The following is a 24,437-nucleotide window of genomic DNA, read 5'->3' on the forward strand; positions in this document are numbered from 1 at the left end:
GTCAGCAAGCAGTCGCCATGCTTCCGTTTATTGTAGCTGGATCCAATCTCTACACCAGTTTGTGCAAAGCGGCAAGGGCAGTGTTCTTTCAGCGTCAAGGAAAGAATATCGATTTCGTCATGTCGGTCATAAGGAGCGCAGAAGCCGTTGAAGTTTTTGCCGTGCTGATTGTTAGGGTGTTGATTAGTTGTAGCGCTCTGCACACTTCTGTTGTTTGTCTTGTACGCCTGATACTTTCTCAATATCTTGACGTACTCATCTCAACATATTTCCAATGAAGTTCATGCTTCTAGCCGAGTTGTCTATGTCATAATTTTGGGTCCGTAGATTTTCTACACCCGACTTTGTCATCACTGATACACTATACCTCCTTTTCATTCCGCTTCTGTACACCCACCAACCCACCTCAAATGCAATGCCTAATGAGCTTTCGAAGCATACGGACTTTTACTCCGTAGATACTGGCCATACAGTCCCAACAGTATGGCTGCCGGAAGCCCAATACCCAGACCGATAAAACCCAGAAGGCTCCCCGCCCACCCATACCCCAATTTCGAGTACCTATCCATACCATCAGCCTCAACATTGACCCCGAAGAAGTCCAGCCACTAGGATAAACTCACATGTAAGGCGCAAACATCGGGAACGTAAACCCGGCAATGCACCGAATGGTCGACACGGCAGCCAACCCACTAGCCGCGTACCGGCCATAGGTATCGATGACATACGCATTGACGGAGATAGTGCAGGCTAGGGCGCCAGCCACGAAGATTGACGTGCCAATATTGGGCATGATCCAGTGCAGTTTCTTCTCGGCCGACCAGCCGTACCAGAACATGCCGGCGCTGAGGAACAGCGTGGCGGGCAGCATGATGGGGATGCGGAACTCAGGGACGCCTTTGCCGCCGTTGCGCCGGGTCAGGGTGCGATAGATGCGATCGTTGACCAGTGTGCAGCATTCGGCGGCGATGGCGGATCCCACGGCGATGGAGATGTAGTTCAGCCCCGCGATCTCGGTGCGCTCTCCGTACACCTCCGTCCACAGGTCGACGAAGTCCGCGTACAGGATGTAGATGTTGCCGTACAGGTAGGCGTTGTACAGCGCCAGAACCTGGATGATGGGCTGCGTGGCGAGGAGCTTGAACGGGCGCACAAGATTGGTCGACAGCTTCTTTAGGCGCCCTTGGTCCAAGTAGTCGTAGTCGGTGTAGAGATTGGTGGCGCCCGTGGCTGTGATGAGGCGGGCTTTCTTGCGCCGCAGGAGGAGAGGAGGGTAGGTCTCTTCGAGGAAGATGAGTCCCGATAGTTGTATGGCGACACTCAGCAGCGAGGAGGCATAGAACGTCCACTGCCAGCTTGTGTTCTGCGAGATGAAACCCCCGATAACTGCACCTACTAGCGGCGCCAGGATCGGGGACCAGCTGTAGATTGCCACTGCTTTTCCACGATCTTTCGCATGGAAGAGGTCGCTAAGCGTGCCACCGCCAATCTGGGGGAGCAGTTAGCTAGAGTCTATAATGTGGAGCGTGGATTGCATACACCGAGAGTGGCGCTGCCGCAGAGCCCGGCGACGAACCGAAGGACGATGATGGCTTCCTTCGTGCGTGCGCCCCCACAGGCTGCGTTGAAGACAATGTACATGAAGTTCCAGGATTGCACGACTCGCACCCGACCGTAGATCTCAGACAGTGGGCTTGCTACTAGAGGTCCGCACGCAAATCCCAGAAGGAAGATGGAAAGCACCATTTGCTCCACTGCTGGTTGGGTGATATGCAAGTCGGACGCAATCGCCGGCAGTGCTGGCGCGATAATTGTGGACGACAGTGGACTCATAAAAACGAAAGAGCTCATGGCAAAGATTGCTTTCCATTTGCGCATCCCACTCCAGTTCTTGGGGTTCTCGGGGTCATCTTCTCCCTCCCAGGTTACCTTTGATGGTAAGCGGATATCCTGCATAATCTAGGGGACGGCCCATAGATAATCAAAACTTACTAGAACCTTTTCTGACTCCACGGTACCACTTTCGAGATCACTCGCTTTTGCTAGATTCTCCGGTGACTTCTCTGGGGGTTGTGAGTCTGTGGGTGCCGGCGTGCTGGCATCTTCATTCTCCTTGAGTGTATGCAGGCGCTGCAGTAAGTTCTTGATATTCATGGTGTCTATGTGGAAATGTGATGTCTAGGGAGGGAAATGGCTGCCGAAAAAAGCAATCCTTTCACCCAAGTTAGCAGGGATTAAGAAATAGATTGCGAGTCCAGGCTTGTTTAGGAGGAGCGAGCTATCGAGAAGAAGGCAGTTGATATGGATGAAAGCAGTAGGGCTGCCAAGTCAGGGAGCCCGACTACTCCGATACAAGTCCGATACAGCCCAGAATCACCCCTCGAAGTCCGGGCTGTCACGGACAACTTTGACATGCGATTGTGGAGTTGGGCTAGAGTTTACTTCTTACTCTCTTCTGATTCCCTCTTCTTGCTTCCCTTGAGTATTTTTCTCAAAAATCTCTTATTCTCTGGGTGCATAGACTGATTGTGTCTATAGTTGGGGGATTGATGTCACGTGCCTCACGCTAATTTACTCCGCGATTCTCTTCATTTCCCCATCTCATCTTCTCCTCTTCCCAACAAAAACACAACAAAGCAAGAAACACCCTTTCCATATGGCCTAAGAGCCAAGCTCTCTTCGGAGTTGCCTGTCATGTCCACGCTAAACCGCCGGCGTAATCGCTCGCTGGCCTCGTGTGAGCCATGTCGGAAAAGCAAGATTCGGTGTGATCATGGCAAACCCACCTGTGCCTCCTGCCAACGCCGCGGTCTCCACCCTCAATGCTGGTATCATCCTGCCCCTCTGACCAAGCATCGGACTTCTTCTTCTTCGCAAAGACAGCCCTTGTCCACGCCACCGGGTTTACTCCGTGTCAATCAGAGTGGGCCGCCACCTCATCCTGTAGAGAGTCCCTTGGCCGAGACTCCCAAGTTCCACACTTGGCCGTTCATGTCGGCCGATCCCAACGAGACTGCGTCGCAGGCCCTCATCCCAGGGCGTCACAATTACAATGTGAAGGCCCACGATGAGCACTTGGCAGCCATTCAAGGCATCGTGGCTCAGTTAAGACTTTTGCCAGTCATCGAAAAACGGCTGCATGAATATTACTCATTCAGTCTAGTCGCGCTGGTCCCGAGACCGCTGGTGCTGCAGCTCATCACTTCGATTCGGTCCGGTTTAACGGCCTCAGGCTATATCCAGGAAGACCTAGGGGACGAGCTTGGCTTTCATCAGAGTCCGCAGCTAGCTGAAGATATTCTACACACATCCTCGTCGGAGGTGGTCATCACCCGCGACTTGGATCTGAGTGCATTTTGTGCCTTATTTTGTGCGTCAAATCTGCGCATAGAAACTCTTGGCTTACTGTATACTATGGCCGCCCGCGCGTCTTTGTATGCTATGGGCCACGGCCATGATGAAGACTGTGACGACGCATTCATCCGCGAGATGGGCTGGTATGGCAACTTGAGCCTGCGACTGGCTCGTGAGCTTGCACCACAAACTACTGACCTGATGACATGGCTTGCGCACGAGAATTTGCAGCTCACCACAATCTTTGAAGGCGATGCGAGTAAGTTGCGTTGCTCAGGAACCTGACGACACAGTCTGACGGTGTTCTAGGTTTAGGCGTTTGGCGACGCGTAGGCGATCTTGCCACAGATCTACTAGCCCTGGGCCTGAATCGAGAAGCAACGTACTCAGCAACGCCCTTCTTCTTGGCAGAGTGTCGACGGAGAACCTTTGTTAGGGCGTATTATCTTGACAAAGTGTTCGCATCGGTGTTCAATCGGCCGCCACGGATAACAGCTCGACATGCAGACTGCAGCCTCCCGTTAGACCTCTCTGACGAGGTGCTTTTCACTTCGCAAGAGGAAATTGATCAGGCAAAACAAAAGCTTACGCAAGACGGCTGGAATACAGATGGGATGCACAGAATCGCAACATGGGCTCGAATCCGTTATATCCTGGCGGAGTTTCGTGAGGAAACCGTTGAATACCAGTTTCGGCCCCTACATGTCAGCGATTTCATGAAGCTGAGGTATGCAAAAGTTCTTGGAACCCAGTTCAAATACTCAATTGTTATCTCACAGAGAACTATCTGATCGCTGCACTCAAGCATGGAACCGTTTGCCCCCGTACCTCCAGTACAAGCAGGACTGCTGGACATCGAATCTTCCGCCAGAGCTTTGCCACATGCATGCAAAGATCTATCTCTCATATCTTCACATTCACTTTCAGGTCTACCGCCTGGTCGGAAATGCAGAAGGCCTCACAAGTCCTCAGCCAGAGTTGCTGGAGGTCTCAGCTAACATGCTCGAAACGGTCGTCCAGATGACGAACTGTCGCAGGCGAACCTCTTTCTCTCCTCGCGACTTACCTGGAATCGTATCTATATCTGACTTTCCCTTGAAATGAATTATCTGATTAACTTGTGGCAGGTTCTCTCTTATGGTTTGCCATGTGCTGCAATTCTTTCAACTGCTTTGGAGACTGCGTTCCAAGATACATCGACAGGAACAAAACTTCCTCCCAGTGTCAAGACCTCTGTCCTCATTCGAAATCTCTCTGTCCTTGTATCCCAACTAGAAAGCGTCTCCAGTCCCAACGAAACCAACCATGTGTTTTGCCTCAAAGCATCCCAGGCTATTTCGCGCAAGCTCGACCACATCTTAGACAGTTTTGCAACAGCCGATCCTACACAGCCGCCTGGTCTACTACCGGAACCGATTTCAACTCCTAATGTAGACAATATTCCGGTCGCATTAGCGAATCTTGATACGACCGGCTTTGTTGATATTGGAAACTTCAATTTCACAGATTGGGCTATCAATTTTGACATCGGCATGAGTGATGAGTTGAGGATGTTCTAACCACCTCCAGAAAACGAAACAGAACCACTAAATTCAGCATGACGAACATACTTCCGTTGATCAATATGTTTTCAGCAACCCATCGTCCATCGATCTCGAATGAGACGATCTTTCACATTTCCCCCCTCTCCCACATCACTCCAGCCGATACTCCCGCTTCCCCTTGAGAACGTCTGCGAAAAGATTCGCCAAGGCCTCCAAGGCACGATCGCAGATCTGGTAGTGAATGATGATTCGGCCCTGCAAGCGACCACGCATGGTCTTGATACCTGCCCTCTCCGCCAGATCCGCGAAGTGCTCCTTGTCAATCTCGGCAGCCTCCAGATCCAACCATATCATATTCGTTTCGGTGGGATGTTGGAGCTTTCCACCCAGACTTACCCACAGCTTGGAGAGCCGCTTCGCTGTCTCTTGATTAGCACACAGACGTCCACCAAGGAAGATCTGCTCGACCGCCACGCGAGCTGGGGCGCACACGATGCCGGCCGCGCGGATGCCGCCGCCCAGGAGCTTGCGCATCCAGCGAGCGCGCTTCATAAAGGCCTTGTTGCCAATAACGATGGATCCAATCGGGGCGCCAAGACCCTTGGTGAAGCACAACTGCGCACTGTCGAAACAGGTGGCGTAGTCCTTGAGAGAGCCAGCTCCGGCTGCCACAGCCTCCCACAGTCGCGCACCGTCGAGGTGCATGTGGATGGGCGGATTTTGGCTTCGGGCCCAGGTGCAGATGGCGCGTACATCCTCCAGCGGCATAATCGTGCCGGACAGAGTGTTCTCAAGACTGATGATGCGTGTGGGGCAGTCATACACGTCCTCGCGAAGCGTGACATGCTTCTTCACGTCCGCGAGGGTGAGGTGATGGCCATTAGACGGAGTGACGCCTTGCAACAAGGCCCCGCACAGTGTTGCCGGTCCGCCGGCTTCCATGCCGATGATGTGACTGCGGCTGTCGGCGAGAATGCTGTAGGGAGGGGCTAGCAGGGCTGTGCGCAACGCCACTTGGTTGCCCATTGTTCCCGACATGACCAACAGCGAGTCTTCGTGGCCGGTCAAGCGGGCAATAAGCTCCTGGAAGGAGTTGGTGGTGGGGTCTTCCTTCATGACGTCGTCTAGCAGGCTGGTATTGATGATCGAGGCCAGCATGGCTACATTTGGAGATGTCACGTAGTCGGAGCGGAAGTCGTAGGCTGCTTGACCAGGAGAGTCCCAGGCTGTCTGCTGGCTCACGGGCGAGGGATCGCGAGTCAGAAAAGATTCATAGTTCACCCAGGCCTCCTCAGGAAAGTCTCTGTGGGAGGAGGGGGACTGGACTGCCCCCTCACGAAACGATGACACAACAGAAGACATGGCGATGATGATGATGATGATGATTATGATGATGAAATGGCTATGAAGTGATGAAAGATGGTGACTTCGCACTCTCGAGGATTTCTAGCTTGCTTTCGAACAGCCTCTTTATACTATCACTCTCCATGTCAGCCTCTGGCCAAACCCCGAAGTTAATTCCCTCAGCACTACTCCGCTCTCGGGACTGATAGCCTTTTGTCGTATATTTTCCGATTTGCAATTCCTTTGACTAACACACTGGCGTGCGATAACCCTGCGATGGCCTGATCTCCGTGGACTGCGAGGTTCTAGACAACGATGACTCGAGCGGACGCAGGCCTAAGAGGTCGATCGTCGCGACCCCTCTGCAGTCATATGGATCTGCATCCGATGCTCCTGCCCAGTAGAAAGCCAAGAAATATGTCGTGCTTTACATCTGGAGCACAATTTGCGGCATCCTTCCGGGCCTCGAAGCCGTGGAAATTGCCCCAGTGCCTCGATCGACAGGCTGTAACATTCCCGCGCGGCGACTTTTCCACGCAATCGTTGCACCTTCTGAGTAGGGAGAGTACAGAATCCTGAAGCGGGAAAATAACGGTGTGCTAGAACTGCAGTTATCTTATGATGGATAAACTAGATCAGTGCATGACGCTCTGACAGCGGCTTGCACCGCCGGCGGGGCCGTGGGGGATCACCACACCAGGCCGATGATTTGACGAGCACGATTACTATTCAAGGAAGTCTATCGCCGCTCCTTGGCAGCGCGGACAAGCAATGTCAAGCTTACGGGTATTAGCTTGTTTCAGTGGAGATGAGGTGGCTTATTCTTGGCGGCATACTACTATAGTCTATAGCCACCTTCTTTCCTACCGGGCTAAACGCCGCCGTTGCTTCTCATGCATGCCTCTAAATCCTGCTGCGTATACGAGCTCCAACTTTCACGTCATGGATGACGAATCTTATCAATCTCTGGGCAGCGTCAGACCTAGTGATCTGAGGCAATCTGAAGGAGCCGTTGTGTGATATACGCACGGACGCGGTGCTGGATCTGCAGGAATCCCACATTCGTGGAGTTTGATCGTATTTCCCGCCTAAGCCTCAGGAGGGATTCTTCAGCAGCCTATGCTGCTAGAACAGGGTCTCACTCGATGATAGTATACTAGCGCTAAGATAAGATTCTAGCCTCGTCTAGGCACGGGTTATCATGTTTGATATGAAGCTAGTGCTGGCGAGAGTGAAGTCGCTCTGCCAATACCCTGCTTTTTCACGCTATGCCTTTTCCGAATTCCGTCAGAGGCGGACGCGGGATATATGACAGGCATTTAATCTTCATAAGCACTAATCTCACTCCTGAAGATCGACACAAACGGACTTCAGTTGCGCGGGTGCATATTCGGACTCCGCTCGGACAAAGACGAAAGTACGGTATTGAATTAGGTGGCGGATGCATCATGCAGGGTCCCATCCTTCAATCATGTCACCATATCTTCAACAATAATATGTGATGAAGACGTTATCGCGACGAAGACATGATTGCCCAATGGGCAATGCGCATTGCGCCATTGACGAAAAAGCATTGGGGACGGTACGTCGTCCTGTCCTATGGACGTACGTGGGCTTCCATGTCTACTAAATCCGGCTCTATATAACGTCCGTTGAGTTTCGACATTCTCATGCATCATCACCAAGCAAATCCTCCTTGCCACATCACATCCTCGGTGACTCTCTTCCCAGACATTGTCTCACACTATGGCACCCTTCATCCCACCCCAGCTTCACGAGCTGATCACCCATGCCCGCACCCACTCTCCCTACTACCGCGCGCTGTACGCGCACCTCCCCTTGAACATCAGCGACCTCGCAACCCTCCCGCTGGTTGACAACACAGCGTACTGGCGCGCAGCGTCAACAGACCCCAACAATCCCAAGGGAGGGGTGCTGACCAGCGCGCTGACAGACGCGGTGATCATGCGCAGCGGAGGCTCGACGTCGGAGCCGAAGACGGTGTACATGACGCGGGCGGAGTTCCACGCGACGTCCGCGATCAATGGGGCGCTGTTCGGGCGCAGCTGCGGCATTCAGGCGGGCGACCGGGTGGCCAACCTCTCGTCGCAGGGCGGCATGTACTCGGGGTTCATGACGTACGGGTACACGGTGATGAACTGCTCGGTGCCGGTCGTGAATATGCCCATCAGCGGCAAGGAGCCACCTCCAAGCATCACGGCCGACATCCTGCAGTTCGGCGCCACCGTCGTAATCAGCAACGTCTTCATCGCCACAAAGTTGGCGACCTACCTGCGCGACCGCGGCCTGACGCTGCCCACGGTGCGCCTGATCCTGTACACCGGGGAGCCGTTTTACAGGGACCTTCGCGCGCTGTACAACGCTGCCTTCCCGCAGGCCGTGGTCCGGCCGTTGGCGTACGCGTCCGTCGAGTGTAAGATCGTTGCGTTTCCGGCCTACGAGCTAAACGAGGGGAACGAGGACGCGGACGTCGAGCCTACGTATAGGGTGGTGGATGAGGCGGTCGTGCTGGAGATCGTTGGGGATGATGGGGCGGTTATTCAGGAGAATGGCGTGCGCGGGACGCTGGTCGTCACGAATCTGCTCAAGAAGCTGCAACCCACCATCCGGTATCCCATCGGGGATGTGGGCGAGTGGGTGGATGTGCAGGCTGGCTTGTTCAAATTGAGGGGCCGCAGTAATGTTGGGCTCAAGGTTGGCACGGCGCTGCTGGATAAGGCGCTGCTCAGGAAGCTGGTCAGTCGTGTGGTGGGCGAGGGCGTGGCTGATAGCTTCCAGACGGTCATTCGGAGGAAGAACGCGCATAATATCGTCTTGTTCCGCATAGCGGCTGAAGCGCCCAAGGATGCAACTGCCATTCCGCAGAGGCTCGAGGAGGCGATCATCGAGGCGAATCCGAGCTGGGCGCGCAATCGCGATGCGGGCCAGATTGCTCCTGTCGAGGTGGAGTGGGTGAGGTTTCAGGATTTGGTCTTTCTGGAGGCAAGTGGTAAGCTTAAGGAGGTTATTGATGAGCGGTTTTGACATGCCAAACATTATGTACATACGTAAAATGGGGTTAGATTTGTTCTAGTGGAATCGAGAGACAGCGTTCATTTATTCCTGGTCTTTGTAGGTGTGTAGGCTGTCTATAGTTCTTAGCAAAAAGTCTGGATAGTTCCACTTTTTCCTAGAGTGGCTAACGGCCAGGTCAGGTCAGGTTAATAGGAACTTTTATACCTGACTACAGGTTAATAGTCAGATTAAAGAAATTTTTATACCTGACTGCAGTATAACTAAAAATAGAATAATTAATTATCTTAACTATTTTTAGTATTAAGACTTATCTGTTATATCCTTTTTAACTCTAATATAATTAAGATATATCTAGATTAAATAAGAATTAATCTAATTATTTTAACTATCGCTTAAAAATATATAAAAATAAGCTTTCCAGGATAAAAAAAAGTAATTAAAAAATATAATAATATTTTTTTTCTTTTTATTTATAAAAAAAAATAGAGAAATTCTAGTAGTATTAATATAATTTAACTTCTAAAAATATTATTACTTTTATAATAAAAAATATAAAAAAAAATATATAATTATAGTTTAGTTTAAACTATATATTAAAAATCTGATAAATTATATAAAAAATACTATATTTTTACTATTAAAATAATAATTAAGAATTAGTATAATATTTTTAAATTATTATTAAATCTTTTTAAATAAGTTTAATAAGCCTGTTATTTTCTTATTTTTTATTAAAAAAGATTTTAATTATCTATATATCAGATTAAAGGCTATTTATATTATATTATATAATTAATTTATTTTAATAATTATATTATTTATAATTATTTAATTTAAATATCAGGTATTATACTATACCTCTAATAATAGATTTTATAAAAGTCTTTTTTAAATTTTTTTTATATAGGTATTCTTTTTACTTAAACTTATTATCTTTATTTAATATTTATATTTAGATTTTTAGAAAGAGCTAGATATATTAAGATTATAAGATTTCTAGAAATTAAAATATAAATAATAAGATATTTATTAAGATATAGTCTATATCTTAATAAAATAATATATTTAGATTTAAGATTTATAATAAAAAAAGAGATTATTTAAGTTTTAATTTTAAATATAACTCTAAATAATTAAATATTTAAGTTATTTAAAAGAAGAAAATATTTAATAACTCTAAACTTTAAATATAATTTTCTATTTATTATATTTATTAATAATAATAAGTATAGTAGATAGATTAAGCTGAAAAAAGAAATATAATAAATTATATTTATATATAAATATATTTTTAAATTAAATAATACTATTTTTATAGAGTTTTTTTTATTTTTTTTTATTAATTTATTATTTATAAAATCTTTCTAGTACTATAAGTTAGTTATAATTATTTAATTTATTTTTAGAGAATATTATTAAGCCTTTCTCTTCTATTTTTTAAATTTTTATAAATAATAATAAATCTTAAATTAAGATAAGTTATTTAAACTAGATCTTTATTTCTTTTCTAAATCTTAAAATTATATATATTATAAAAAATCAGAAAATTATTTTATATTTAATTTTATAAGAAAGATTCTTTATCTTCTATAATTAATAGTAAAAGATATTCTTTTTTAAAGTTTATTTATAAGCTTAAAGACTATTATTTTATTTTAATTAAAAAAAATTATTAATATTATAAGAAAGTTTTTAAAAAGATATATTATTTTTTAATAAAATCTTTTATATCTATTATTTTATATATCTTTATATTTTATAATATCTAGAAATTAAAAATTTAGAAACTAGTTTTATAAATTATTATCTTTATAAGAATTATAAAAAAAATATCTTTAGTTATATTTAAGTAAATAATTAATTAAATATTAAGTAAAGGATTATTATAGATATTTATTTATTTTTTTAAAATAAATCTTTATTAATTATTCTTTATCTCTAAACCTTTACTACTTATAATAAATAAGATTTTTAAAATTAAATTTTATATTTTATAATTACCTATTATTTACTATTCTGGATTATTAAATATATATAATTTAAATAAATAATTAATTTTTATTATTTTATTTCTCTGTTAAAGATTAAGTCCTTTTAATTAAATATAAATTAAAAAATATTTATTAAAATTATTTAAAAAAGTATATATAAAGTTATTATTAAAGTTTCTAAATATTAGATAAATATTAATTATAATTAATTACTAAATTAATCTTAATTAAAAAATATTTCTTACTTTAACTAGATATTTTCTAATAAAAGATATAGATTATTATAAGATTTTATTAAATTTTTAACTAGTATTTAGATTTTATACTAGTAAAAATCTAATTATAATTATTTTATTAATTTTATATAAATATAATCTTTTCTACTAATTATTAAATATAATAATTAATAATACTAGTAATAATAATTTAATATTTAATTTAATTTTATTAGAACTCTAGATTTAACTTAATTAAAATATCTAGTTTTATAATATTTTTATTAACTCTAATCTTATAAAGATTATTTAAAGTTAATATTATATTTTTTATTTTATTTATATAATTTAGTTTATAATTAATACTTTTCTATAAAAACTTTAGATTAAAATCTTAAATAATATTATTAAATATATTTAAAATAATAATAATAAAAGTCTTAAAGCTTCTTCTAGTATTTTAAAAACTTTTAAAAAAATATATTCTAGAAATTATCTATAAAAGTTTTTTATAGATAATTTTTAAAGATTTTTTTTCTATAATAGTATATTATACTAATTTTTAATTATAGATTTAGAAAATTATATAATTTATAAATATAAGTTCTTAATATTATAAGAAATTTTAACTTATTTAATAATTAAAATTTAATTTAATTTATTATTTTTTTTTAAATTATAAAATCTACTAGAATTTAACTTATTTTATAATTTATTAGATACTTAATCTTTATTAAATAATTAAGAACTTTATTTAGTATTATAATTATACTAATATTAATTATCTTTAACTAATTTTAATTAAATAAAAGTAAATAAAGTATTTTTTTAAACTTTTATATTTATTTTTTTTTTATATTTTATTTATTTAAGAATAGTAGATTTATTATTTATAAGATTTATAATATCTATAATAATTTTTTTAATTATCTAGATTACTCTATTAACTAATTAGTAAGAAAATAAGTATTCTAAAAAAAAAAATTCTTAAAAACTTATAAAATATATATTAAAAATTATAAAAATATTATTATTATATATACTAAATAAAAAATTATATTTATATAATTTAATAATAATATTAATTAATATAATAAATATTAGATTATTTTTAATAAAATGTTTTATTTTTATTATAATTAAAATTTAATTATTAATATATTATTTATTATCTTTAAATTATTTTTAGATTTAGATAAAATCTTTTATAATATTTTTAAATATTAAAAATTTTTACTTATAATAAAAATATTTAAAAATTTTAAAATATATTTAAATATTAAAAATATATAATTTATTAATTTATTTTTAATTTAATTAATATTATTCTAGATATTATAAAATATACTAATATTTTTATTTATTAAAAGTTTTATTATAATTAGTTTTTTATTCTTTACTAGATAATTAAAGATTTTTTATTTATTATAACTAATAGTATTAGTATTAAATATTTATTTAATAATTCTTAAAATATTTATTACTATTACTAGAGTTACTTTTAACTTAATATAATTAAAATAATTATACTTTAGATATATATTAATTATTTTATTATAAATAAGAAATACTAGAATATTCTTAAGAATTTTAATCTAGACTTAATTATTTTTATATTTAAAAATTAAAAAAAGAATAAGATAATTATTATTTTTTATATTAATAAAAATAAAAATATAGATAATCTAAAAAATAATCTAGAAAATAGATTATTATTAAAAATAGAGAAAATAATTTTATCTAAATCTATAAATATTATATATTCTTAGATAAAGGTTTATTTTTTATAATTTTTATATTATTATAATTATTATTCTAAATAGTATAAAGAATAATTAATATATATATTTTATATTAAATATTATTTTTTTATATTAAGTTCTATAAAAGTTTTTTCTAAAATATAGTATATTTTTTAAAAGAAATAAATAGAATAAATAAAAAAAATAAAATAAATAAAGTAGAAAAAATAAATAAACTAAATATAAAGAATATAATTATACTATAATTAAAAATATATTATACTTTATATATTATTTATATAAGAGAGATATATATATTATTAATTAATCTATAGTTAATAATTTATTTACTATACCTGATTTTTTTAACTAGTAGATATAAATAGTTAAAATAATAATTATATCTTAATCTAATCTTAACTATATAATTAAATTACTTTTTATACTTTAACCTGACTGCTAGGTTATGGTCAGGTTAAGGTTAAGGTATAACAGTCAGGTTAAGCCACTCTACTTTTTCCTAAGACTAACCCTAATTTAGAAAAATTGTAAAAAATCTAAATCTTCATATTTTTCTTTCAAAAGACTTTTATTTAATAGATCTTAATTTAATATATTTATATTAAGAATATTAAATATATAGATTAAGATTAAATATCTTAAATCTTTAATAATAATAATTTTTTTAAAAATAAATTTAATAATTTAATATTACTATAATAGGAAAAAATTATATTTAAATATATTTTAAAAAATTTATATATTATAAAGGTTTATTAATTTTATTATATTCTTTAAGTCTAGACCTCTGGGATTTTTTTAGATTTTTTCATTTATATATATATTTACTACTATCAAGATTTTATTGAATATACACTAAAATATATATATTTAAGATATGTAAAATAAATATTTTATTCTAATTTTTTTAATTTATAAGATATTAAAATCTAGTAAATTATATAATATAAATAAAAATATATTTAATAATTTAGTTTTTCTTAAAGTTTATAAATATAATTATTAAGCTTATTATAAGAGAAAATATATTTTAATATTTTTTAATATTAGTAATTTTTAAACTAAAATAAAATAACTAATATTCAATTTTTTTATTTTAAACTTTTATAGATTATATAAAATATATTAAAAATCAAATTATCTTTCTTTAATTTAAAATTATTCAAGCGGTTGTTATATAATTAATTAAATTAGTTTTATGAGTGGGGCTGGAAAAAATGAATTACCCAGACTTTTTGCAAGGAACTGTACCTTTTAGGGCATTGGAGATCGGTTATGTGACTATGATGATTGACAAGAACAAGACATCGATCTTGACTGTAGTTGGGCACTGAACTGAGTCTAGCTCTAATTCACGTTCGCTATAAAAAAAAATATATCAAATAGACACTTATAATGCGAAGTTCGCCATTTAGGGCTTGTGATCGGGCTACGGGCGTCATTGGGTGATTTTTCACGGGAGCATTGCTTGTCCCTTAACGTGCCAGCGCAAACTTAACCCACACCACTTACTCAGTCGACTCTGAACAATCACTTGGCCTGCTCCTGCCTACTCCCCTCAATTTCTTCAATTTGCCCAGTTGAATTGAGTCGGTGCGGCAAGACTTCCGTCATCTCGATAATTTTCTGCGCAACCATGGCTCGCAACGTTACAGCCGAAGCTGCTCAATGCGGGCTCAGAGAATGGAAGATGTCATTCGATGCACAGTTGACAATGGGTCAACATTCTAATAAGCCTTACCAGACCACGCTCTGCCTCAGGACTAACCATTCAGTTCTATTCCTAGCATCGGGGTGTTCAAGCGATAAAAATGGCTACCAGCAGCAACGATAAGGACACCAAGCTCGAACCCTCGGAGACCAGTCCATCGGTGCAAGCGGTCTCGGTTCTTGACCAGGAACAATCCCCTAATAACAATGAGAATGTCCACAAGCGACCTCGCTTTCGGCTGACCTTCGCGGCTCTGTCGATGATGGCAATGTTGGTTTCTTTCGAGGGCGCGGCAATGTCCGTCGCTTTACCGGTGAGTGTTTTTCCTTGACACTACCAAGCGCAAGTCAGCAATCTGACTCAAACAGACAATTGCAGATAGCCTCAATGGCACAGCCATCGAGTCGTTCTGGTTTGGGACGGCTTATCTGTTATGTGCGACCAGTAAGTCTCCGACTCTTTAATGACACTACGCTCAAAGCCAACTATCCGAAGCATTCCAACCGATCTTCGCCTCTCTATCCGATGCATTTGGGAGGCGCAAGCTCGTGCTAACAGGGATCCTGTTCTTCCTCGTCGGGACAATCGTGGGTAGTGTCTCTACGAGCGCTTCCACTATGCTGGTCGGACGGTCCTTGCAAGGGATCGGTGCAGGGGGCATGTTTACTCTGGTGGGGGTCGTCATCACCGACGTTGTCCCCTTGCGCGAACGCGGGCTATACTTCGGTATAGTAGCTGCATTGGTCGGATTTGGGGCTGTGGCTGGGCCATTGGCAGGCGGGGGGTTCGCTGAGAGTGTCACTTGGGTATGGTGAGTTGCGCTACAACCACAGTTGTCCGTGCTGATCCTCCCCGCAGCGATGGATCTTCTATATCAACTTTCCGTTCATCGCGCTCAGCGCATTGTCGTTTCTGCTCTTCATGGCCGACCAGCGACCGGCGGGGGTGCGGGAGAAAGCGCAGAGCGAACAGATCGACCTCTGCGGCATCCTTCTCTTAATCGGAAGCATCACCTCGTTTCTTCTGGGACTGACCTGGGGCGGAGTGAACTATCCCTGGAAGTCCTACCAAACCATCCTCCCTCTCGTTCTCGGGGCCCTCGGACTTACCGTGTTCGGAGCGTATGAGCACTACTGGGCCAAGAGCCCTATCGTCCCCCCACAGCTCTTCCGGAACCGCACAACCGTGATCTGCTACATCTGCGTAGCTATCAAGGGGCTGGTCCTCTTCGCCGTGCTCTACTGCCTACCGATTTACTTCCAAGCCGTCAAAGGCTACAGCCCGGTGCACGCGGGGCTCGCGCTGCTGCCGCTGCTGTTCAGCACGGGACCCGCGGCGGTGGTGACGGGGCTCCTGATCAACAAGGTCGGACACTATCGGTGGGCGATCTGGACCGGCTTCCCGCTGCTGACGACGGGAATCGGGCTCTTCTGCCTGCTCCACCGCGACACCGCGGTCGCCGCATGGGTGGTGATCCTGATCGTTCTGGGCCTCGGCATTGGCATTCTGTTCTGCTCGCTGCTGTTCGGCGTCCAGGCGTCCGTCAACCCCGCGCATATCACCATGGCTGTCGGCATGACGAGCTGCATGCGCTGCTTTGGCCAGGCCCTTGGTGTGGCGCTGGGGGGAGTGATTATCCAGAATCATATGCGCCATGTCCTGTTCGCGGACCCCGCCCTGGCTGCTCGGGCTGACGACTACAGTCGTGACACCGTGGGCTTGGTGCAGTCCATTCCGAGTATTCCAGATGTTCGGTTGCGGCACGAGGTCCAGGATGCGTACACGGAGAGTCTGCGCATATTCTGGGAGGTGTGCTGTGCGCTGGGTGGGGTGGGATTGCTGCTGAGCTTGTTGATCAGGTCTTATAGGCTTACCAGTTATGGTCAGGAGGCATAGGCGGTATGTCTGGAGAACGATCTCGAGTCACTTTCATGTTATTTGCTATTTTACTTTTCTGCTTTCCTGGGTTTTATCTCGATCGTCACGTCAGAGCGATGGATAAGCGGTATCAAGCAGAGAACCACGGAACCAAGAGCCTTACCTGACCCCAAAACTCGGGTCTGGATGACCGCTTGATTGTCGCGAGCACCACCACGGATCTCATTCCCGCCGATACTAACCAATTAGACTTCATAATTGTACTTTTGTGGTCAGTTTAGAAGATTGCTTGTATCTTGGGTTTATGTCGTAGGATGCGGCACTTAAGTATTGGAGCATCGCCCGCGGTCGTAGTCGGACAGTGGGTAGACCTCAGGGCCACGCAATCTATAGTACGCAGTTTCAATCATAGATCTCTTGGCAACTCAGCAATTATTGGTGCTTATGTAGCACCCTGAGACACGCTCAGACCGCACCTGCAGCAGGGCTATGCAATGGTTCCCCTCCCAAGCGGACCGGCTGGATGGCCCAATAACCGCCAGGGTCTACGGCGCTTATCCTGCAGCCAGACCACATCCACGTGGATAACTGGCTGTGAAACAACCACGCCAGATACTTTAAGTCACATTTACTTTCCTCATCACCGCTACGACCATACATACACCCCTCAATCTCCCATAACCACTCTACCCCCTCCATGGCCTCCCAACTCAACCCAACAATCTATACCTCCTCCTCCTCGACCGCGGCTCTATCTCCACCTTCCATTGGACTTTATACCTCGCCACGTCACCCACCCATGGCACGATCTTCCTAATCAACGGCCCTGGATCGAGTGTGTGGGAGTTTGAATCGAAGACCAATGAGGAAGCCACTCGCGCAGGACGGCTCCTTGTGGCGCTGGAATTGGGACACGTGGATCCGGCTTTACACGCCGCACTGGCGGACTGTCTCGCGCGGATTCCAATTGAATACTCGGCTCGCTTCCGGGAAGCCATGACGTGTCGGGTGTGGATTAAGGAGGCGCTCTTTGCGTTGGATGACGAGGGGTATGTTCTGCTGGGGAGTAGTGTGGAGGGAGTTGAAGAGAATGCTAGGAATCGTGCGATGAGGAATAGGGTTCATGGGAGGGTGACTGTTTGTAGATTGGATGATGGTGGTTTTTGAGGGTGCGTTGTTTATGGGGTTGTTGGAAGCTGCAAGAGCAGCATAGCGGGAAGGGATAAAAATATATCGCGGGATGGTTGAAGAGGACTTTAACGTAGGTTGACCACCACTACAGAGGACACAGACTTCCATGCCTTGCAAGAGACAGACCATACAGTCCTTGACCTGCCATGATTCTTGCACAAGCATAAATCCATCAATAGATACCGTGGACGTCGACGGTGGGTCAGGATGGAATTCTGCTGAGACCATGGAACGGACAGCCTTTACTCTTCTTTGATACAGGACTATATAACCGCTAAACTGTCAATCTTACATCAATTGGGGCTGTGGTTTAGTGGTATAATATTCCCTTAGCATGGGAGAGGTCCGGGGTTCGATTCCCCGCAGCTCCATTTTTTTTTTGCTTTTTCCCCCCTCCAGTTCAAATACCCTTGAAAGATCGTGGCTCACACCGAACCAACCCCAACCCAACCTAACTCTAGGTGAATGCTCATTCACCCACCACCCGATCCTCACTCCAATGCGCATACTTCTCCATAACCCGCCACTTCCATGTGCGATGTCGCAGCGGCCGTCCCCAGAAATAAAACGGCACGAAGAATACGACCACCACCCCCGAGATGATCGCCATCTCGCCGAACGCCAGGCTATATCCGCTCTTATCGATCCAGGGGTTGGTGTAGAAGGAGAGTAGGAATCCAAAAGCAGCTGCAGACGATATAATCAGTTAGAGAGGTAACCCAAGCACATACGACCACAGGGTGTGGAAAACAGGGCTTCCCGTCCGCTCAGCCGTACTTAAGCCACACGCCGGGAGGTTAGTAGTTGGGTGGGTGACCACCAGCGAATCCCTTCTGTTGTATGTTTTTCTTTTTGGTCCTCGGGATTTGAAGGTAGGGCAGACGCACAGCATAGAAACAAGGAGGGGAAAGGAAATACCTTTGAACGCCAAGATCGACACGGTCACCTCGCCCACCGCCGGCCGATAGCTATCAATTACATACACCATCGTCGCATTGGTGGCCTGCACGATCGCGAAGTTCAGCAGCCCCAGCCCCAGCGTCGGCACCATCCAGTGCAGCCGGTTGTCTATGCCCACCCCGTACAGCATCAGCGCTACCGGCGCGCAGACTCCCCCGATGACGACTGAGGGCAGTCGCATCTCTGGGTGCCGGATGCCGCCGTTGCGGCGCGTGAACCAGTCCGCCATCCAGTCCGACAGGTGCCCGCCGAAGGCGATGCCGATTGCCGAGCCTACTATTCCCGAGATGAAGCAGAGCCCGATCTGCCAGGTCGTGAAGTCGTAGGCTGCTGCGTAGGCGGTTGCGAAGTTGGAGGTGATGGCCACCAGGAAGCCGATGGTCACGGCGAAGACCAGCGAGGTCCAGAGGACTGGCGGCAGCACGATGAGGGCGATGGGTCGGATGAAGATTTGGAGGAGGGACTCGGTCGTGTAGATGCCTGTGAAGAGGCGGAGCGAGTGCAGGTAGCCTTTTTGGGTCGGGCTGGGTGTGATTATGGCTCGTGGGTTCGCGGCTTCGCGGTCCTCGGATTGTGGCGGCTGGTCTTCCGCTGGGTATTGCTGCTCTTCTAGGAGGGCTTTCTGTCGGTCGAAGGTGGTCTCGGGGAAAGTGAAGATAACCAGGATGGTGACGGCGCCGATCAAGGCGGTCGCCACGTAGTAGATGTAGCGCCAGCTGAGCGTGATCGTGATAAGTCCGTCAATGATGATCCCGCCGGCTACACCCATTGAGAGGGCTGCTGTGTAGAGCGCCATCACGGTGCCACGCTCGTGCAGGAAGAAGATGTCGGCAATAGTCAGCGGGCCCAGACACTCGCCTGCCCCGGCTGCGAAGCCCATGATGATTCTCCCGGCCAGCTCCACTCCGTACGATTTGGCAAACCCGGTCCAGAAGCCCGTGACGACGTACAGGACAAACGAGATCACGTAGATGGGTCGTCGACCATACTTGACGATGAACGGCATCCAGAAGAGCATGCCGATTCCCTGACAGAGTGCGGTGGTGCTGAAGAAATATGCCACCTTGGAGATATGGGCGCTGAAATCAGGTCCCTGTGGCCCCAGGAAGTCAATGGTGATCTCCACGATAGCCACCGTTGGGCCTGCGGAAAGAAAGTTGCAGAAAAAGACGGCGAGGCAAACAAGTACGGCAATGTAGTACCGGAAGGCAGACGACCTAACGCAGCGTACTGGGCTTAGTTTGATCCTTGGCGTGATTGTAACAATATCGAGCTCTCACCAATTCAACGGGTCATTGGGATCCCTCGAGGGAGTGGGAATAAGAAGGATCTCATTCGTCTCATGGTGTCGGAGACGAAGAGTCCCCAAGGTGTCCTTAGGGACTGTTTCGTGATGGGTTTCGGTAGGCTTCGAATCCATGCTGAGTGGCTGATGAACCAAGCTTGGAGGACTGTGGGCCCGAGAGAAACTCGAACCGTCTTAAATAGAAGAAGGACAGCTCTCTAGACAGACAGGCAAAGCATATTGAGGAGGAGGTGGAGGCTGCCGAGGCCACATCAGCAAGGCCACCCGGTCCCGTTCAATCTCAGATAGCAGTGGTTGGTGGTGGCCACTCGGGCCCAACAAGCTTTTGATTGCTCGTATAGTCAAGCGAGACCAAACTAGCTAAAGCGTTGATTCCCCCACACTCGGGAACGACCGTCAAATGCCTCAGATCTGAACAAAGCATGCATGAGTGGATTGAGGGAGGAAGAAGAGCGGGGTAAAAGAGAAAGAGAGAGAGAGGGAGAGACTTGCATTTCAGGGGGCGGAGAAGTGGTCCGCAGCCACTCCCCGAACGTGCAAGTCAGTCAGCCCTAGTTCGCGTCCACCAGCAATATATTAAACGCGCTCAAGCCCCCAATCCATCTCTTACACTATGAACTATTAACTTCACATCCTGGCATCATTCCCCAGATCATTTCTAACCATAAATATCTCAGCACTTCGCACCATGCAGATCATCTGGCGAGACTCAGCATCCCCGGCTGAATACGAGGAGGCCCGCGTAGGGAGAGTCTTCAACCACCGCCGTCCCGATCGCTTTCCGCTGGCCGTGGTCAAAGCAACTTGCCAGGAAGATATCATTGCAGCGGTCAAGCTTGCAAAAGCAAAAAACTGTCGACTGGCCGTGCGCTCCGGGGGCCACTCGTGGGCTGCCTGGAGCGTGCGCGACAATTCCATCCTGCTCGATCTGGGCAGTTACAAGCAGCTGGACGTCGATCCAGCCACTCTCACAGCGAGAGCAACCTCCAGCATGACGGGGCGCGAACTCAATGGCGTTCTTATCAAAGAGCACAATCTGATGTTCCCCGGTGGGCATTGTCCCGATGTCGGGCTGGGCGGATTCCTTCTACAGGGTGGCATGGGATGGAATTGTCGGGTACATTTGACACATTGACCCCTGCATCATACCCGTAACTGACAGACACTGCTAGAATTGGGGCTGGGCATGCGAACGCGTGCAAGCCGTCGACGTCGTCACTGCCCAGGGCGATGTTCTACATTGCAATGCCACGCAGAATCGCGAGCTCTACTGGGCCGCACGAGGATCCGGACCGGGTTCGTGAAGCGTAGAAGCCCCTACTAGATTTACAGACTGACAACGGCACAGGATTCCCAGGCGTTATCTCTAAGTACCATCTCGAATTGATCCCCTACCCCGGAGACGGATTTCGTTCCTCAGGCTACATTTACCCTATCCGTCTCTATCGGGAAGCCTTCGACTGGGTTCTCAAAGTCACACCCGGGTCGGATCAAGACACCGAGATCGCAGTTGTGGCGCAGTACCCCGAAGGGATGGACGAGCTCTGTCTCTTGGTGCTCTTTGTGACGATGAAGCACACCCCAACCGAAGCGGAGACCGCACTGCGTGCCCTGCACGATTCCCGACCGGCCGGAGCTATCACGGAATGGTTCTGCCAGGAAGACAGCCTGGAGAAGCAGTACGAGAACCAGTTCAAAGCCAACCCAGAGGGTCACCGGTACTGCGCGGAGAACGCATATCTCCGCAACGACGCCGACGTGCCGGCCGTGCTGGAGGAGGCGTTCACCACCCTCCCGCACCGGAAGGCCTTTGCACTCTGGTACGCCATGTACCCCTGCAGTCGCCGCAAGCTGCCGGACATGGCGCTCAGCATGCAGACGGACCATTATTTTGCCTTGTACACCGTGTGGGAGGATGCTAAGGACGATGCGCGTTGCCAGGCGTGGGTCCACGACACAATGAAGAAGGTGGAGCGGCATGCAGAGGGATCTTACTTGGGTGATGCCGATTTCCAGGCCCGCAAGACTAAATTCTGGGCGGACTCCAATGCACGAAGGCTGATGGAGATTCGACGGAAGTATGACCCTGAGGGGAGAATCTGTGGGTATCTGGATAAAGGGGACGTGTCGGGCACTCGGGGCCTAGTCAATGACTATGAGTTTAAGCTGTGAGATATACTGGAGTAACGTGAAAAATAGACGTGTTTGTTGTTGGACACGGATCTCGACCTTCTAGTAGACTAATATTCTCTACTTCTAGGTAGAAGACCAGGTATACAAAGCGATCACTGCAAGTCTGCCATAACTACAAGGCATCGAAAGACATAATTTGTAAGCGGCAGCGCTAACCTGTTAAGCTCGCGATCATAGCGTCAATGCTCCAATCAGAGCCGGCAGCATGCTCTGACTAAGCGGCATCCCCAGATTTCGTCGCCTTGGCAGGATGGAATTGACGGTTTGACTTGCAAAGACGCACAGATGGGGTTACGCATAGGTCAATTTCCCCGCATCCCAGCTTATCCATGGTTCTCCTTGGAGAACTCACCGAGCTTGTGGTGCAAGCTGTGGAGGTTGAACTTGTTCGCAGAGATATCTCGAAATGGTCGATAGATTAGTAGAGTTAGCTGTTCTCACATGGGAAACCCTCACAGGGCTCACACTCTCCCTCAAGCATACCCTTTCATGCTAGATAGATGCAGGCCAGGCAAAGTCTTCTTCCGGCTCTAGGCAGCAAGTTTTGCCGTCCTTGACGTCTGAATCGATTGAAAATGATGTCCCCTGCCTTCAGAATAGCCCATCCTCTCGGAAGTACGGGGCCACATCATTTCCAGAAACGAATCGACGAATCAGCCTCCAGCTGTACTATTTGAGCTATCGGGTTGTGGAGGAGATCGGAAAAGTGGTTGATTTTTCATGGTTAGTGAAAGCGCAGCCGATCAAGGGCGAGACGGTGAGGGTTTGCCCGACAATGCGGGGACGCGTATTTTTAAGGCAGAGCCTAGAACCTCAACGCTGAAAAGTGACCATATACGCTTTGATTTGCTTAGTGACTTTCCAGCCGAGCATCATTCTTTGAATCATTGAATCAGCCCGACTCCTCTTCCAACTGTCCAGTCTCGGGCATGTCCCCCACCACTCGTCTGCAGCACCTAGGCAAGCAATTCGCGGCACCACCAACCACTATGACCACCCAAAGCCTGCAGGGCAAAGTCGCCATTGTCAGCGGCTCCTCATCCGGGATTGGTGCCGCTATCGTGAGGGAACTCTCTTCCCGGGGTGCCAGCGTGGTGGTCAGCTACCCCTTTTCTAGTTTGGAGGCCGAGGCAGAGACTGTGGTTGCCTCTTTAGCATCACCTGCAATTGCCATTGAGGGTGATATGTCGACTGTCTCCGCACCCCAGCGACTGGTCGATGCCGCCATCTCGCAATGGGGTCGGCTTGATATCGTCGTCAACAGTGTTGCCCTGGCGGTTAACAAACCCTTCGAAGAGCAGACCCTGCACGACTGGGACGCACTGGTCAATGTCAACGGGCGCGGAACCTTCCTTCTGACACAAGCTAGCCTCAAACATCTCACCAAGGGCTCGGGGCGGATTGTCAACATCTGTAGTATAAGTGCAAGAGGGCCCCCGCCTAATCAGACGATCTACGCCGGGACCAAGGGGATGGTGGATTCCTTTACCAAGTGCTGGTAAGTTGTTTTTCTATCGGAAGTGGGTTTCCCCGGCTGATTTGACGTGCATAGGGCTCAAGAGCTCCCTCCCAAGTATGGTTGCACGGTCAATGCCGTTAGTCCTGGTCCGACTATGACCGAGGGTTTCGCTGCTGCTGGGGATGAGCAGATGAAGATTCTTCAACCTATTATCAATCAGACTCCGGTTGGGCCTCGTATGGCGCAGCCGGAGGAGATCGCCTGGGCGGTGGCTTTCTTATGTGAGGAGCGGTCGCGGTGGATCAATGGCGTACATCTTGTCGCCTCTGGAGGCTTGTTTATTGATTAGAGTGTCGAGCACGCAATGGAGTAAATGCCACTTATACTTCTCGTAGACTTTTCACCATCATTTAGGGCCAAGAAGAGTAAGCGCGAAGTCGTCTTAGATTAGTATTGCTCAATCTACCCAGATGAGAACACCAAAGTGTGGCA

General features: G+C 45.0%; 8 protein-coding genes and 1 non-coding gene across 9 annotated transcripts; 7 read left to right on the forward strand and 2 right to left on the reverse strand.

Moving 5' to 3' along the window:
* Positions 1-419: 419 nt before the first annotated feature.
* Positions 420-1,956, reverse strand: BO97DRAFT_354957 (MFS transporter; the record flags this gene model as incomplete). The annotated part of the gene is made up of 3 exons (XM_025692116.1): positions 420-561; positions 624-1,489; positions 1,540-1,956. The coding sequence occupies 3 exons, from the start codon at positions 1,954-1,956 to the stop codon at positions 420-422; spliced, it is 1,425 nt and encodes a 474-aa protein (XP_025547174.1).
* Positions 1,957-2,636: 680 nt separating this feature from the next.
* Positions 2,637-4,913, forward strand: BO97DRAFT_446425 (uncharacterized protein; the record flags this gene model as incomplete). The annotated part of the gene is made up of 4 exons (XM_025698647.1): positions 2,637-3,613; positions 3,664-4,081; positions 4,134-4,428; positions 4,482-4,913. The coding sequence occupies exons 1-4, from the start codon at positions 2,695-2,697 to the stop codon at positions 4,911-4,913; spliced, it is 2,064 nt and encodes a 687-aa protein (XP_025547175.1). The 5' UTR covers positions 2,637-2,694.
* Positions 4,914-5,048: 135 nt separating this feature from the next.
* Positions 5,049-6,279, reverse strand: BO97DRAFT_398921 (threonine aldolase family protein; the record flags this gene model as incomplete). The annotated part of the gene is made up of 1 exon (XM_025694212.1): positions 5,049-6,279. Exon 1 carries the CDS (start codon positions 6,258-6,260, stop codon positions 5,049-5,051), a length of 1,212 nt encoding a protein of 403 aa, XP_025547176.1. The 5' UTR covers positions 6,261-6,279.
* Positions 6,280-7,866: 1,587 nt separating this feature from the next.
* BO97DRAFT_228045 (AMP-dependent synthetase/ligase) lies at positions 7,867-9,338 on the forward strand. The gene has a single exon (XM_025690699.1). It carries the CDS (start codon positions 7,989-7,991, stop codon positions 9,285-9,287), a length of 1,299 nt encoding a protein of 432 aa, XP_025547177.1. The 5' UTR covers positions 7,867-7,988; the 3' UTR covers positions 9,288-9,338.
* A 5,414-nt stretch (positions 9,339-14,752) lies between these two features.
* Positions 14,753-16,945, forward strand: BO97DRAFT_228069 (putative transporter). The gene is made up of 4 exons (XM_025690700.1): positions 14,753-15,271; positions 15,327-15,402; positions 15,454-15,764; positions 15,817-16,945. The coding sequence occupies exons 1-4, from the start codon at positions 15,059-15,061 to the stop codon at positions 16,852-16,854; spliced, it is 1,638 nt and encodes a 545-aa protein (XP_025547178.1). The 5' UTR covers positions 14,753-15,058; the 3' UTR covers positions 16,855-16,945.
* A 593-nt stretch (positions 16,946-17,538) lies between these two features.
* BO97DRAFT_355050 (uncharacterized protein) lies at positions 17,539-18,003 on the forward strand (the record flags this gene model as incomplete). The annotated part of the gene is made up of 1 exon (XM_025692118.1): positions 17,539-18,003. A coding segment is annotated over one exon (465 nt), but the record flags the coding sequence as incomplete, so codon positions are not given.
* A 323-nt stretch (positions 18,004-18,326) lies between these two features.
* Positions 18,327-18,398, forward strand: BO97DRAFT_t249. The gene has a single exon. It is a non-coding gene; the product is annotated as a tRNA-Ala (tRNA).
* Positions 18,399-18,911: 513 nt separating this feature from the next.
* On the forward strand, positions 18,912-22,465 carry BO97DRAFT_461989 (FAD-binding oxidoreductase; the record flags this gene model as incomplete). The annotated part of the gene is made up of 4 exons (XM_025699391.1): positions 18,912-19,298; positions 20,988-21,410; positions 21,466-21,589; positions 21,642-22,465. The coding sequence occupies exons 1-4, from the start codon at positions 19,098-19,100 to the stop codon at positions 22,463-22,465; spliced, it is 1,572 nt and encodes a 523-aa protein (XP_025547180.1). The 5' UTR covers positions 18,912-19,097.
* A 1,010-nt stretch (positions 22,466-23,475) lies between these two features.
* Positions 23,476-24,294, forward strand: BO97DRAFT_355107 (SDR family NAD(P)-dependent oxidoreductase; the record flags this gene model as incomplete). The annotated part of the gene is made up of 2 exons (XM_025692121.1): positions 23,476-23,984; positions 24,039-24,294. The coding sequence occupies 2 exons, from the start codon at positions 23,476-23,478 to the stop codon at positions 24,292-24,294; spliced, it is 765 nt and encodes a 254-aa protein (XP_025547181.1).
* Positions 24,295-24,437: the final 143 nt, after the last annotated feature.

This window comes from Aspergillus homomorphus, assembly GCF_003184865.1.
Source record: "Aspergillus homomorphus CBS 101889 unplaced genomic scaffold BO97scaffold_54, whole genome shotgun sequence".
Lineage (NCBI taxonomy): Eukaryota > Fungi > Ascomycota > Eurotiomycetes > Eurotiales > Aspergillaceae > Aspergillus > Aspergillus homomorphus.

Coding starts and splice junctions, on each gene's coding strand:
- BO97DRAFT_228045 (XM_025690699.1), top strand. CDS start 7,989: ATGGCACCCTTCATCCCACCCCAGCTTCACGAGCTGATCACCCATGCC.
- BO97DRAFT_228069 (XM_025690700.1), top strand. CDS start 15,059: ATGGCTACCAGCAGCAACGATAAGGACACCAAGCTCGAACCCTCGGAG. Junction 15,272..15,326: donor CAATGTCCGTCGCTTTACCG/GTGAGTGTTTTT, acceptor TGACTCAAACAG/ACAATTGCAGATAGCCTCAA. Junction 15,765..15,816: donor TCGCTGAGAGTGTCACTTGG/GTATGGTGAGTT, acceptor TCCTCCCCGCAG/CGATGGATCTTCTATATCAA.